At 46.0% G+C, this 14,624-nt stretch overlaps 1 protein-coding gene across 1 annotated transcript in view; it reads right to left on the reverse strand.

Annotated features, from left to right (window-relative positions):
- The window catches only part of ifih1 (interferon induced with helicase C domain 1), a 38,897-nt gene that overhangs the window by 18,319 nt on the left and 5,954 nt on the right, over positions 1-14,624 (reverse strand). Inside the window, exons 6-7 of the mRNA XM_063214059.1 lie at positions 7,149-7,429; positions 3,799-4,009 (exon numbers count right to left, since the gene is read on the reverse strand). Coding sequence (XP_063070129.1) covers positions 3,799-4,009; positions 7,149-7,429 — 492 coding nt within the window. The remainder of the gene's footprint in view (positions 1-3,798; positions 4,010-7,148; positions 7,430-14,624) is intronic.

The following is a 14,624-nucleotide window of genomic DNA, read 5'->3' on the forward strand; positions in this document are numbered from 1 at the left end:
GCTCCAAGAAATGAAAAAAAGACAAAAGAACAGCATTCTGTGTTTTCTGAACTTATAGTATTGATCACGTTTTCCTGCCTTACACCTGCACCTGAACTAGCCTCGCGCACCATCCTACGTACGTCCGCCAAGAGACTTGGCTCCGCACTACGTCTGGTACCTCACGAAACACGAAATGAAATGGTAGTATTATGGGATGGTCAGGACCAGGCTACACCTGAACTACACTGAACACAGAGCACTTCCAAGGACTTTCATGTACTTTGAACATTATGTCAGTCCACTAACGATTCCATGCATTTCACCATGTTTTATTATGCAGCGCTTTTAGTGAGCTGTAGGGTCTTTGGCAGTCTTTTAAACTGGACTGGTAATCTGGCACACAGGGCATTGCTGGGTTGGCCGATGGGCCTCTGTTGTGGGTTTCTTTTAAATTTTCTTTGAGACTAACCCTCAGTTTAGAGGGGGCCGATCGTGCAAAAAATATCCGGGTCGTGGTTTGATCCCAGTCTAGCCCTGCTTTTGAATATTTTTTTGTTATGGAAAAGATTTTTGAGTATACTTTTCATAAAGTAAGCGAAGGGTTTTTCATTGAAGCTTCCCACTGGCTGCAATGAGAATCTGTGGAGTGTAAGTAATGTTGAGTGTTAAGGTGTGTCTTATGGGGGGTGGGGCGGTCTGAGTGCATATCCCCCAGCAGCACCATGTGTTTTTATGATCCCTACCAGGGCCGTTGACAACTTTGGCTGGACCCGGGACAGAGTCATCTGCAAGGGCACCCCCACCAAATACATAACATGATGAGGATCCAATTCTGGATCCCCTCTCTCCTGGAAAACTAACCTGCTTGCCCCTGTCTTCTTCCTTGATCCACAATCTGTGCTCCAGTGCTAGAGGTCCTCACCTCACCGCCCTCCCCTGTGACCAGGGGTTCAGGACCTCTACAGGCGGGGCAAGAACATCATGAGCTCACCACTCCTCCAACTTTTGCTCTCCTCAAATTAAATGCCTTCACCAGCAGTTCATGTTGTGCGTGACCCACTTTCTCTCTCTCTCTCTCTCTCTCTCTCTCTCTCTCTCTCTCTCTCGCTCTCTCTCTCTCTCTCTGGCATCTCTACCTCTCTTTTGATCTCTCTGTGTGGACATTTGTCTTTTCCTGTAGTTTGTTTTACTGTCTATCCCTCTCAACTCCTCATCACAGACCTCAAGATCTGCAAACTCTGTCCTACAGAATGTATTTATGCTGAAGCATAGGGCTGACATATGTCCATTCTCTTGCTGGAAACGCCAACCTCCACCCTTTATCTAGCGGTTGTTTTGTTTCCAGATTTGCAGATTTTTCAAATACACAAGGATAGCACATTTTTTTTCTTGTGTCTGGCCTTTTTTCCCCTCAGCTCTCTTTTCCTGGTGAGTGCAATTTTACACCGCAGCTTTGGCTGCAGAATGTGACCCAGCCGAGCTTTTCACGTCAGACCGCTTGGAAAACTTACAGCGGAACCCCACACCTCTCCCTCTCCCTCTCCCTCTCCCTCTTCCAAACCTCAGCCTGTGCCTCCAAGCCAGAGAGCAGAGGAGAGGAGAGGAGAGGAGAGGAGAACAGAGAACAGAAGAGCAGAGCGGAGAGGAGAGGAGAGGAGAGGAGAGGAGAGGAGAGGAGAGCAGAGCAGAGCAGAGGAGACGAAAGGAAAGGAGAGGAGAGGAGAGGAGAGGAGAGGAGAGGAGAGGAGAGGAGAGGAGAGGAGAGCAGAGCAGAGCAGAGCAGAGTGGAGAGGAGTGGAAAGGAGAGGGGAGCAGAGCAGAGTGGAGAGGTGTGGAGAGGAGAAAAGTGAGAAAGGAAAGGGGGCATGCTACGTATGCATTTCACAGCTGTGATTGATGCTTTGGAGTTTTGTTTTACAAATTCACCTTCTGCTTTTTTAAGTATGGAGGACTAACCAACACGACCCAGGAGGCTAAGAAGAAAAACTGAAAACACACACACACACACACACACACACACACACACACACACACACACACACACACACACACACACACACACACACACACACACACACACACACACACACACACACACACACACCGGGTGCAAGCCGTGGCGTGGAACATTAAGCTTGATGCAATGACAGGAGGCCTCCGGCGTATTTGATGTGCCACCCCCTGATGACTTGAACAGACTCGGGGCCAGACATTTACCATCACCCCCCTCCACTCCCCACCACACCACACCCGACTCCACTACCTCTTCAGGCAAGCAAACAAACAAACAAACGATTACACACTAAATATGTGTAAATAATAAAATAATATAATAGCAAAAAAACAGGAAGAAGGAGCGGAGCAAACAGCATCTGTTCCACTTGGGGAAATTCCACCTTAGGGTCAGAACACACACACACACACGCACACACACACGCATGCACGCACGCACACACATACAGTGCACGGTGCGCGCGCACACACACACACACACACACACACACACACACACACACACACACACACACACACACACACACACACACACACACACACACACACACACACACACACACACACACACACAGTGTGCGGTGCCAGCTCCAGACTGCCAGGCAGAAAAAGAAGAACCTGCTGGATATGACAGAAACTTGTCATCGGAATGTCCCTAAGGGAGGATGAGGAGGGGGGGGTGGAGGGATGATGATGGAGGAATAAAACGGAGGAGTGTGGAGGAAGTGAGTCCTTCCATTCAGTCGATCTTACCTCCTCCCACCACCGCCAACCAGCCCACAACCCCCCCCCCACCCTACGCAGCCAGCGCCAGGGATATCTTTCATCCAAGATCGCTCAGGCACAGTGCCGTCCACGTCCAAGGCGCTCTCTTGCGTAACGCCTGTCAACTGCGAATCATGAACTCCCAGGGGACGAGCGAGGGGAATAAGGGGGCAAGGAGCCCCAGAATCACCTTCTTAGTAGGAGCGGGAAAAAGTAAAGGAGGAGAGTTTGAATGGGGCGCTGGAATGCTCTGGCGCTAACACGCTAACCAGTCTGATCTCACAGAATTCTGTGGAATGGACATGGAATCTATGTCTGTGTTACGGATCTTGAAATTCTGTGCAATGCTCTATTCCAGGGAATTCTGTGAGATCATATTGCGCTAGCACTTCCATAGCATCTAAAGCAGTGGCTCTCACCCTTTTTTGAATAAACGTGCCCTGGACCTCATCATGAACCTCCCAATGCTCCTTATAATTAAAAAATAAAATGGATTGATGCCCCCAATGGCAACTACCAATAAGTATTGATTGCTCTCAGCTGCAAGTATCTTTATCAACGCCACCCTAGGGGCTCCCCAACACTTTAGAGCCCCCCGTTGAGAAACTGCTATTAGAAGGCTTGCGGCTCATGCATACACTCGTGCAGTGCTGCCCTACACATGCACAAACTGAAAGAGATGGAGAGAGACAGAAAGAAAGAGGAAGAGGTGTGTGCGCGCGCGCGTGTGTGTGTGTGTGTGTGTGTGTGTGTGTGTGTGTGTGTGTGTGTGTGTGTGTGTGTGTGTGTGTGTGTGTGTGTGTGCGCGCGTGCATGTATGTACAGTATGGGGATGTCTCAGGTGCCTTTCAGCCATGAATCTAAAGGGAAACATAGGGACCCAGGAAGAGCACATAGGGACCTGGGTTTGAATCCGGCCTGGGTGATTTCCCACCTACCCTCTCTCTCTCTTCCACTTCCACTTCACTCTCTAATCCAAGTAGACAAAAGCCCAAACAGTATACTTTGAAAAAACGTTTGAAGTTTGAATGTTTGAACCTGTGAGAGCAATGCCGTCCTCTCCTCCCTTCTTGGCGTTGGCGAAAGAGTTTTCAAGGATCTGGGCCGTGCAGATGATGATGTCATTCTTCCTGGCGACCTCGGGGAAGGAGATCTTCAGCTGCGAGTTGCCACTCACGCGCTCCACTCTGTACTGGTGCTTCAAGTACTTGCTGAACTCATTGGAGTAATGCTGCTCCACCAGGGGAATCTGAGAAACCAAAAGGAAATAATACATGTTAAACACTGTTCTATACTCTCATATATTTAATGGCAAGGTGTTTCGCAACACTGCTCTATGCTCCCAAATATTAAATTACACGTTTTGGAAGCTCAGTACTTCATCAAGTGCACGTTTATTACATCCTTAGGTTATATTCAGTTGTCCAGCACCTGTGAACCCATTCTCTACCTTTTTAACCTGGAAAACCACACAGCCCCAAAGGGCTTATTTGTTTTAGGATCAAACTAGGGTCACAGATTATTAGATGAACCCCTTAGAAGATCTACTAGGGTGCATCAAACGCTGCTTGAAAATTAAACATGCTAAATCCTGCTCTGCTCTTGCAGTATTGTTCCTTTGCACAACCATGACTTTATAGAAAATTCAATCTACTGGATGTTAAAGGGCTGCACAATAGGCTTGAAATTCTGAATGGCAGTGAATGGGCGTTTTTTGGCAAAATCTGTGCAAAGTGTGTCTTGAGGCTGTTTTGATCAAAACTAGTCAGGAGATTCATTTGGGAGAATGCTCCAGAGTAGTGCTGCTCCACTGGAGGAACCTCCATTTATTTTAGCATCAAACTATGGCCACAGTTTATATAAGACAGGCCCCTCATTGACCATCTACACTACAAATTCTTAATGCAGCCTTTATAAACAGTCTGTATACATTCCATTATCCTACCTACCGTCCTCCACCTGTGTTTGTGGTCTTGTACTTCGCTGACGGCCCACCCCCGAGGAAAAAACAAAGTTTCCCTAGTACAGTGTCAACCTAGCCAGAACAACTTTTGGGGGACTTTTCCCGATTCAACATCCCGACTACAAATGACAAAATGACCTTTGAATTGCGCTTTTGAGAGATGATTTGAACTTGAATTAAACTTTGTGAATGACTTCTTGCGACATCATCATGAGGTTACAAGCACAAGGGAGGACAGGGATTAGGATAACGGAAAGAAACCTCTGTGTCTCGGCCAAGGATTTATTTTAAAATCAAGTTATGGTCACGGTTTATTAGACCCCAATTGACTAAATATGTACATTCGAATCGAATATTAAATTAACAAACCCTCTGTGAATAGTCTTGGCCAAGGCTTTCTTTCAGCATAAAGTAGGATAAGAGATTATTTTGGATAGTTACTATGTTTGGCACTTAGTAACTTTTCATCTTTGGTTGCCCAACAAGATGGCAGCACAATTGTCACACTTTGGTACTAATGAGCAGGGCCACTGACAGCTTTGGTCAGGGCAAAGGACAAAGTCATCTGAAAAGGGCCCCCCGCCCAATGCATACAATATAATGAGGACCCAATTTCAGGACCCCCGTCAACTTCTCTGCTACTCCTCTGCTCTGCTCTGGCCCACTTGTCCAAATGTGTAATGCAGTTGTCATGGATGAAGGGTGATGATGAGGCAAATTCAGGCTTACTTTCACTTACTGTCACTTTCAAATTGATGAACTGTTAAAACGAAATATGTTGTAAACAAAGAAGAGAGTCACCAGAGCATTTTCAGATGTGGAAATGTTACTGTCTACAATTACTAGTCCTTTTCCCGTCACGCACCAGATTGTGAAGTCCAGGAGCGCAGAGGATATCTCTCTTTTCTACTAAATACGTAGTGTTGCTTTCCCAAACAATTTGCTGAAACTGTGTGTGGCCCAATAGAATACAAGGGTTGGATTTGAACAAGGCGATAAATCGGTGAAAAAATAAACGGAATGATACTGAATTTCAGCAAACCATCTGTAAGTCTCCGTCTGGACGCTATACAAATAAAGTCTTACCAGAAAAAACAACAGATGTCAGATATGCAGAATATTATTTGCTTTCAATGATCATGGGATTACTGTATGTGATGTATTTTTTTATTGCAGTCACAGAGGTTTCTTCATTTCCTGACAGCTGTCACCCCCCCACGCATGCACGCACACACACGCACACGCACACGCACACACACTTACTTTGGAATAAGGAAGTGTGACACACACCAACTCACAGTACGTCGACACATAAAAGGGTGTGTGTTAATTCAGACATTTTAGAGCCTAGTCAGATGTCTAGGGTGGGTGATTCATTTCCAGTGCGTTTCTAACGGTGGGTCTGAGCAATCCAAAGTGTAGTTCCCCTATCTGAACAGCAACAATAAAAATAACATGGCCACAAGCAAGCAACTGTCTGTTGCTGAGACTTGCCGAGAGTGCACCATAGCACATATGGGGGATGAACTACATCTGATCTGGGTTAGCAGACAACAAAATGACCTAACCTCCAACATGTTGACAGCATATGTGTGTTGTCAGAGAGAGAGAGAGAGAGAGAGAGAGAGAGAGAGAGAGAGAGAGAGAGAGAGAGAGAGAGAGAGAGAGAGAGAGAGAGAGAGAGAGAGAGAGAGAGAGAGAATGACTGTGAAAAAAGTAGAAAGGTATTTGAGAGAGTACACGTGTGTGTGTGTGTGTGTGTGTGTGTGTGTGTGTGTGTGTGTGTGTGTGTGTGTGTGTGTGTGTGTGTGTGTGTGTGTCTGTGTGTGTGTGTTGGGCATAGAAGAGACAGCACACAAACACGTTAATTTCACACTGTGCTCACTACCCTCTGTGTCTCTGGGCTTATAAAGGTCATAGGTCAAAGCCACCTGGGAGCCACTTGGAGAGTAGGAACACTGCAGGCGCCAGCTCAGACACTGGGGAGCTAGCACGCTCTAGTGCAGGGTGTAGAGACTGGACTGGGGCTTGTATATACTTGACCTTCTGTGGATTTGTACTTTGGTACGACACTTTTTTATGGATTTCTGAGAAGTTTTCAATTGTGCACGAGGGGGAGAGCCAGGAGAGGACTCAGGACTGTGCTGGGCCATCTATGATAAACATCTGATTTAGGGGGACCAGGGCCTGTAACATGGTTTGATTGGCCAGAAGGCATACAGGGCACTTGCCCCGTGGACTGAGGTGTGTGTGTGTTTGTAATGAATGCATGTGCATGAGTTTACAGGAGAATGTATGTGACCGCACACATGAAAGTGCACCTGTGTCTGTGTGTGTACGTGTGTCTATGTGTGTTTGCGCATGCATGTGTTCATATGTGTGCACGTGCATGTGTGTGTGTATGTGTGTGTACGCTGGTGTTTACCTTATTGACCAGCACCACCACCTTCGCTGGCAGGCCCAGCCTGGTCCTGGTCTCCAGGTGATGCTGGGTGATGTAGACGGCCACCCGGGTCTTGCCGCTGCCCGTGGGCAGGCAGATGATGACGTTGCGGCCCTCCAGCGCCGGCCGCGCCACCTCCAGCTGGTAGTCACGCAGCACGATGGAGCCCGAGTCTGAGCTGTTGGAGGAGCCCTCCTCTGGACCTCCTCCGCTGGCAGACGCTGAGGACGACATCGATGCCACGGACCCCCCATCACCACCGTCTGTAGGGGGGGAGGAGGTGGCGGTTTAGTGCAGCCCCTTAGCACACACCATTCCACCAGTGGAACGTTGTAATAGCCACTGACTACCATCGTACTGTATTACACTACTATGACAGTGCACAGTGCCTTTAGTATTGTGTGCAATATGACTTGGTTATTGAAATTTTGGGAACAGCTGATTCATAACAGGGGCAGTGTCTTAAGGGATTAGTTTAGTTTATTTGGTTTATTTTGACAGGGTCCATGTGCAACGCACAGTTATTACAAAAGTAAGATGATGACCTGAACCAGATTGTCGCTTAGCAGCTAGTTTTCATCTGCGGTCTCTGGGCAGGTGAAAAAAACATAAAATAAAATATATAGATTGTGAGAATGAGGGGGAGAGGGAGAGAGAGAGCGAGGGAGAGAAAGAGAGAGTTGATGCCATGGAGGGGGATACAGAGGGGTGAGGAGGAAGAATGAAATAGAGGAAGGAGGGAATGAGACAGCATGAGGGGGAGATATAAGGGAAAAAGAGAGAGAGAGAAGTGAGATGGGCATAGCGAGATGGAGGTTTACGTGTAAGTGGTAGAGAGATAAAGAATGAGAGAGCGGTACATGTATACAAAAAGAGAGAGAGAGACAGACACACAGACAGAGAGAAAGAGAGAGAAAGACAATGACAGTGAGAGAGAGAGAGAGAAGAGAGAGTTGGAGAGGAAGAGAGAGACAGAAAGGGAGAGAGAGAGAAGCAGTAAGTTCAGCCGGCAGACGGCGTCCATATCAACACCCTGCAATTACAACCTCCTCCCCTCCCCTCTCCTCTCCTGCTCCAGGCACTCACCGTCTACACTGACACAACCATGATTGCCATTGTATAAATTTGACTTGGTGTGTGTGTATGTTTGTGTGTGCGTGTGTGTGCATGTGTGTGCATGTGTGTGTGTGCATGTGTGTGTGTGTGTGTGTGTGTGTGTGTGTGTGTGTGTGTGTGTGTGTGTGTGTGTGTGTGTGCATGTGTGTGAGAGTGTGTGTGTGAGAGTGTGTGTGTGTCTGTGTGTGTGTGTGTGTCTGCATGTGTGCATGTTTATGTCAAGAGGGAGGAAGTGTGTGTGATAATGATAGTCATGGGTCTCGGAGCTGGGCGGGATAAGGGTGAGTTCATGGCTTTCTAAGGAACCTCAGGCTTTGTTCGGGCTTTGTTTTCCGAGTGCTGTCATCTGGAAGAACATCTCCTGAGCATGGCCTAAGGCAGGGGTTCGCAAACTCTGGGTCGGGACCCCTATGGGGGGCCGCAGAGATACTGCAGGGTGGGTCGCAGACAGAAAAAACTTTTTAAAAAATATTAAAACAGGTTAATAGGTTAACATAACTCCATAAATTAGTTCGTAGAAATTCTCACTTATAAGTTTTAGAAGTTTTCACTTTTCCTGTGAATATCAAATTAGAATTTAGCAATGTAAACAGCCAAATAATGTTTGGCGTTTGCAATACAGGGGACTGGAAATCGCAAAAATATTCTTGGGTGCAAAAGGGGGTCCAGCAGAAAAAGTTTGGGCAGCACTGGCCTAAGGCCTCCTAATTCACAACCGCTACCAAAGGAAGATCCGCAACACATCCTCCATGTTTACCTAGTACACACCAAGAGAGCAACGTGCAGGATTACTTTTGTGAACCCAGTAAATGTTGTGGTGTTACAGTTATTCCACATTAACAGAGTAGCTCCTACTACAAGTGTTAGATTCGACTCACTAAGTGTTGAATTAACACTGAAAATTTACTGTGTGGGTTGGGATGAAGTGCTTATTACAGTAGGAGCTCCACAGTCAGAGGAAGTAGACACTGTTTTCACTGGCTTTGTAATATTTAATGAGCTTACGTCTAGGTTTATTGGAAGCGATTTCAGTGTTTTAAACAGCGGGAACATCATTGTTTTGGTTTCGTTGGAGTCATTCATTTCAGGACTTGTTTTGGTTTTTGGAGTCTTTGTAGCTGTGTGATAAATCATGGTTACAGTTATCACAGACTTGTGTGTGGGAACACGACACAATAATCTCTGGTGCCAGACTCAGAGGCGAGCTGGGATGGTGGTCACTTTGGGAAAGTGGTTACGCTGCATTCAGTTTTAGCACTGGCCAGCTACATTTAGATGCCTCCAAACAGCTTGATAGTGAAAATGTTGAATGACAAAATGTGCATGGCTGGAGCATAGGATATTCTGTAGGCCTTAATGTACCCTGTGATGGAGTGACCATCACCAGGGTTTAAGGGTGTGTTCTGACCACTACCCCAAACAGCCAGGCTCGTTGGCGTGACAGCCCCTGTTATGATAGAAGAGTGAGTGAGTGAGTGAGTGAGTGAGTGAGTGAGTGAGTGAGTGAGTGAGTGAGAGAGAGAGAGAGAGAGAGAGAGTACAGTAAGTAAATTAATGGGAGAGATAAAAAAGGGAGGGATCGGGAAATGACTTCAGGTGGGACTCGGGCCCACTGAACCACGGCGCCCCCAGAACAACTATCATTTCTATGCGTGTAGAGCACACTTCCCTTTTCCACTGCCTGTGGGTGTGTCTGCCCAAGTAGAATACTTTTGAGATGGCTGGTTGTACAGTAAACGCTGAGAGTCGATGTTGTCATTCTAAAGATGAAGCATCTCTGATGTTGTATAGAATATATATAGAATATATATAGAATGTGTAGTATAGAATTCCACAAACCTAAACCACTATAAATGTAAGTGTATAGGGAGGTGCTGTGGTCCCCCACATATGGGCTTGTATGCCCATGGGGGGCCAGGTGCGAGTCCCGCCTGGGTCGTAACTCTCGTCCCAACCCGGCCCCCTCTCTCTGTCCCACTCAATTCCTGTCTACTGTCCTGTCCCCAATAAAGGCACAACAAGCTAAAAAAATATCTTTTCAAAAATGCATGCATAGGATGTAGCCAGTTTCTTCACTTATTGCCACTTAACTGTACAGAATATGCTCCACTACATCTGGTACACGCTAAATATCTGCACAGAAGCAATGACTACAGAGACACCACCTGGTAGGTTTATGTAATAACCATTTGAATAGTAAAAACAAAACAAACAAGTCCGACAGGCGGACAACAGATGCGTCCGTCTATGCCCGTTCTGAACCTTTTTTGCCCAAACGCCCCCTTGGCCTCCTCATAACCTGTCAATGCAATTATCAATAAGCCTACCATGTACTGTATAAGCCTGGATTTGAAAAAGTACCATAGGATTTCAACAGTGTTGGGCAAGTTACTGAAAAACTGTAATGCATTGCTGATTACATGTTACTGTCTTTTCAAAATAATCCCTTACACTACATTTAGCAATTTGGGGACCTAAGGCGAATTTAGCTAGGGGGGCCATCGGTCCATCCCATATCACATTTTTTTTTAACATAAAATCTCTATTTTTTTTTTTAATCACGATTTTTTATTTAAAAAAAAATAATTACAAACATAAAAAACAGGCAAACATTACAACCCTTTCTGGACAGATTTCAATGAATAGGGTATTTGCAATTTTGCATAGGCCTACATTAAATAAACTAAAATGTGAAATTCTCTTTTCACTTTAATATGAGAGCAGTGATGTCCCCCCCTCACTGAAGTGTTATTTCATGTGTGTGCATGATGCTGTCACCTAGGCCTATTTGAAGTGACGTTGATGTTGGATTTCATGGAATACTTTTAAATGCCGCTTTGGGAAGAAAACAGTAGGCGACAGGTGAACTGTCTTTCTGTCAAAACAGTGGTTTGCAGGCGTTTGCGTTTTCACGTGGATATTGTCTTCGTGGACCGTAACAGACAAACCCATAAACTAATCAATGAGACATTTACTGCATAAACCGAAAAGCGCGCTCTCTGTCAAGCGGTCGCCCCGAACAAACCCTTTAAAAGACGCGTGTGCGTATGATCAACAGTAACACAGCCTTCACTCTCCCTGTGCTCGCGTTAATCGAAGTATCGAAGTAATCTCCTCCACCCACGCTCAAAGCGCGAGTTGCTCTCTTGCCTGCACTTCTCACAGCATTGTCAAAAAATACAGGGGATTGCCGGTGTTCGGGCTGTTGTTTTCTTCAAAGGGTGTTGTTTCTTTTGAGTGGTGACGCTGTGTAGTCTAACAACACTGAACATAGGAAACGCTATCTGCAAATGTCTCATGCCTTCCTATGTTTTGTGCTCCGCTTGGTGTTATTGACCACGAAGAGTTTGTTGAGTGTGGCGCTTGACAGTTATCCTCCTTATCTGAAGACGTCTTTGTGTGAATGTTTAGGAACTCGGCTAGCACACATGGCACACATAGATGGAATATGCATACAGACTTCTGTGCTTCTGCAGTTGTGTCAGATAATGCAATCAATCAGCTGCGTAGCCGGTTTGCTAACCATTATGGTAGACGTTTTGGTTTGCACGCATGAGCTCCAGGCCAAAACTGAGCTCCAACTGAGCTCCGCCACTCCATTGAGCGACTGCCACCTTGTGGACACAAGAGGGAATCACAAGAGGGAATCACAATTCAGAAACGCATCACGGGAGGGCGGACGGACGGACGGAGGGACGGACGGACGGACGGACACCAAAGCCTCTTATAGAGATGCGTGGGACGCATCTAAAAACTCCACTTGAAGTGATTACTCACCAATCTGTCAAATACACTCACTCTCAGGCATGAAGCTGCGATTGATTTCGTAGCAAGGCCATGGCTCAATATAGTGAAACATAAATAAATCTCCACCATTTTTGACACAATTCATTCAATGTAGTGTGCAATGCAAATCACTACAATACTGAATAATGCCACACTCATGCAGATACAGAATATGTCATGAGTATGTCGTAAACTAGATCAACTACACTGCTTACAGCGAATAACTTTAAATGTATTTAAAAAAACAAAAAAAAAACAGGTTCACCTGGGCAGATCTGGTTCAAAAATTACTTTTTAACCAAGTGAACACCTTTAAAAAAACAACCTATTCTTGTAAACAATCCATCTAACTGAATTGAACTTATAAAGCATGGTGTCTTCCTCTCTAACCCCATTACATCCCAGGCCAGCACACTGAATCAAGCAAAACAAAGTGACACATTCCAGACTCATTTTCTCTGGTGTCCCTACTACTCTATTCTCAGTCTCTTGTCTGTCTCAGCGTCTCAGCAGCATGTGTTAGCAATTGAGTGGACTGGCCAGGCTCCACACGCTTCTTTAACCTCTTCTGCAGTGTGGTGGTTAAGTCACCGAGACATATGGAACAGATTCCTTGGGGCCAATTAGGGCACAGCCACGGAGCCCTATTCGTCATGTGACTCGTCTCGGTCACACAACTTCGCTGCCGCCACTGAAAGGCCCAGCAGTTAGCCAGCCACCCACCAGTGGCCTGACTTTGGATTAAACCAGGGGTGGAGAACCTTTGTCTCGAGGGCCATTTACGGGCGCCTTATCTGGCCCAATATAATTTCAATGTTATAGTTCGACATGAAACATGGTATGTTTCAGAAAGAAATCTTCAAAGTTACATTTGCAATGCAATTAAGTTATACCATCAGGAAGCTTAGTGAAAGTGGGGTCTGTTGAAAAGGCGGCCGTCTTCCATATACATGCAGGCCTTCAGTGCAGGGGAAATCCTGGTTTGTGTTCATAATACGGCCCTTGGAGGGCTTTATAATATTTGAAGTGGCCCCTCGAATTAAAACGGTTCCCTACCCCTGGGTTAAACATTGGGTTGGAGGGAATTAGGGAGTTGTGTATTGTTCAGTAACTAATACTGTATATATAAACAGCATTAGTTACTGCATAGTAACCGATATGCATAGCAATGACGTTATCCTCACCTTGCTAACGTTAGCAAGCACATTAACATTAACGCTGTCGAGAAGTAAAACATCCAATCACATTCACCACAACACTGTACTCTATTTCAGCCCTGTGCTTTGTTGCAGTGCCACAGGTCTGACTTTGATGTGCATGTGTGCATCCACGGCAGAAAACTCTGAACAAACAAACTGCTGAGCTGGCGTCCAAGACTTTGTTTGTCTGCTGTGCTCTGACTGACTAAAGGAAAAAAAAGAATAGCGCATGCATGGTTTTCACACTTAGCCTTCAAAATAGATTTTTACATTCATGGCCTTGGAGGGAAAAGTATACAGAGACTCTTGTAAACTCCTGACGACTGATGACTAGAGTTCATCTAACTGTGGTGCCAGTAGGCCTACGCTGTGACTTCATAATGTCCAACGGCTTTCAGGGAAAATGTAGAAATGTGATCTCCTGGTGAAAAATGCAAGACGGGGGGAAAACTCTGCTCTGGAATATTAGAGGAGGCCAGAGCAGCATTTCTGAAACTGGCGTTGGTTAGCACCTTCTGCCTTCTGCAGTGCATACCACCACCCCCTCCCTAAGGACTCGCTGGGGTTTTTTAACGCATGATTGCTTCAAGATGCGCCTGCACATATACATACACACGCAAGCACGCACACACATACACACACATACACACAAACAGGCACGCACGCACGCGCACACACACGTATGCACACACACACACACACACACACACACACACACACACACACACACACACACACACACACACACACACACACACACACACACACACACACACACACACACACACACACACACACACACACACACACACACACACATCAGACTATCCAGACCTATGGCTTTGAAGGCGTCAGAAAGCTGAGGGATCTAAAGCAGTGCTGTGCAGTATTGTGTTGCACAGCTGTGATTCGTGACAAAGAGTGAAGAGACAGAGGGGAAATATAAATAAAATCAATAAAAAATAACACAGCATGTGTCTGATGCATCCTGTTCACATGAGGCATGCCTGGTGTTGTGAACCAGCTGCAGCCTGTAAGACAACGGCTACGATGTTTGACACAGCGTTGCGTGCACAACACCAGTCTCCACGTGTTTGTTCATCCGTCACAACTTCAAAACCGCATGTTTCGTAGACTCGTACCCCTCCCATTGCCTGGTTGACGTCAAACACAAACTGTTTGGCTCTATCCGTGTCCTCACAGTAAAACAAAGCAGCGTTGATTCAACACTGAGAGAGTCTATATAACCCGCTAAAACAGACCGTTATAAATTTGTTGTTACCAGAATGGCAATGACCGAGTTGTAGAGCATTACTAAGGCCCTGTGTTATGTCATAGTAGAGTAGTACTATTGTAA

The sequence above is a fragment of the Engraulis encrasicolus genome, chromosome 13, assembly GCF_034702125.1.
Source record: "Engraulis encrasicolus isolate BLACKSEA-1 chromosome 13, IST_EnEncr_1.0, whole genome shotgun sequence".
NCBI lineage: Eukaryota > Metazoa > Chordata > Actinopteri > Clupeiformes > Engraulidae > Engraulis > Engraulis encrasicolus.